The sequence below is a fragment of the Mesitornis unicolor genome, unplaced genomic scaffold, assembly GCF_000695765.1.
Source record: "Mesitornis unicolor isolate BGI_N332 unplaced genomic scaffold, ASM69576v1 scaffold34545, whole genome shotgun sequence".
In the NCBI taxonomy this organism is placed as follows: Eukaryota; Metazoa; Chordata; class Aves; order Mesitornithiformes; family Mesitornithidae; genus Mesitornis; species Mesitornis unicolor.
In genome coordinates this window covers 1-313 of record NW_010185393.1, presented here as the reverse complement: position 1 = coordinate 313, position 313 = coordinate 1, and the positions used below count along the sequence as shown (strand labels likewise).

Genomic DNA, 313 nt, shown 5'->3' with positions numbered 1-313 from the left:
CCCCCGCCGGGGAGGCCACCCATGTTATCCGCAACGGGGAGGTTGAGGACAAAGGAGAGCCCCTTGGAGCCGGTCTTCTGGATGAGGCGAAGCAGAGCGACGGCCACCAGCGCGTTGGCGGCGATGATGAGCGAGGCCAGCACGGCCAGGATGGCTCCCAGGGTTGAGTCAGCCATGCCTGTCCCCTGCAGGCCACAGCCCAAGGGCAGCACGTCCTCAATGCAATTTTAGGGCATCTCTCACCTGGGCTTCTCGGCACGGGCAGCTCCGATGCAGGCAGGGGCAGCCGCCCTGTGCTCCCGGGGTGGTGCAG

The 313-nt window shown here is 66.8% G+C and overlaps 1 protein-coding gene across 1 annotated transcript in view; it reads right to left on the bottom strand.

Annotated features, from left to right (window-relative positions):
- GPR119 (G protein-coupled receptor 119) overlaps positions 1–176 on the bottom strand; it is a 958-nt gene extending 782 nt beyond the window's left edge. Inside the window, 1 exon segment of the mRNA XM_010184831.1 lies at positions 36–176. Within this exon segment, the coding sequence (XP_010183133.1) occupies positions 36–176 (141 nt within the window).
- Between the last annotated feature and the right edge of the window lie 137 nt (positions 177–313).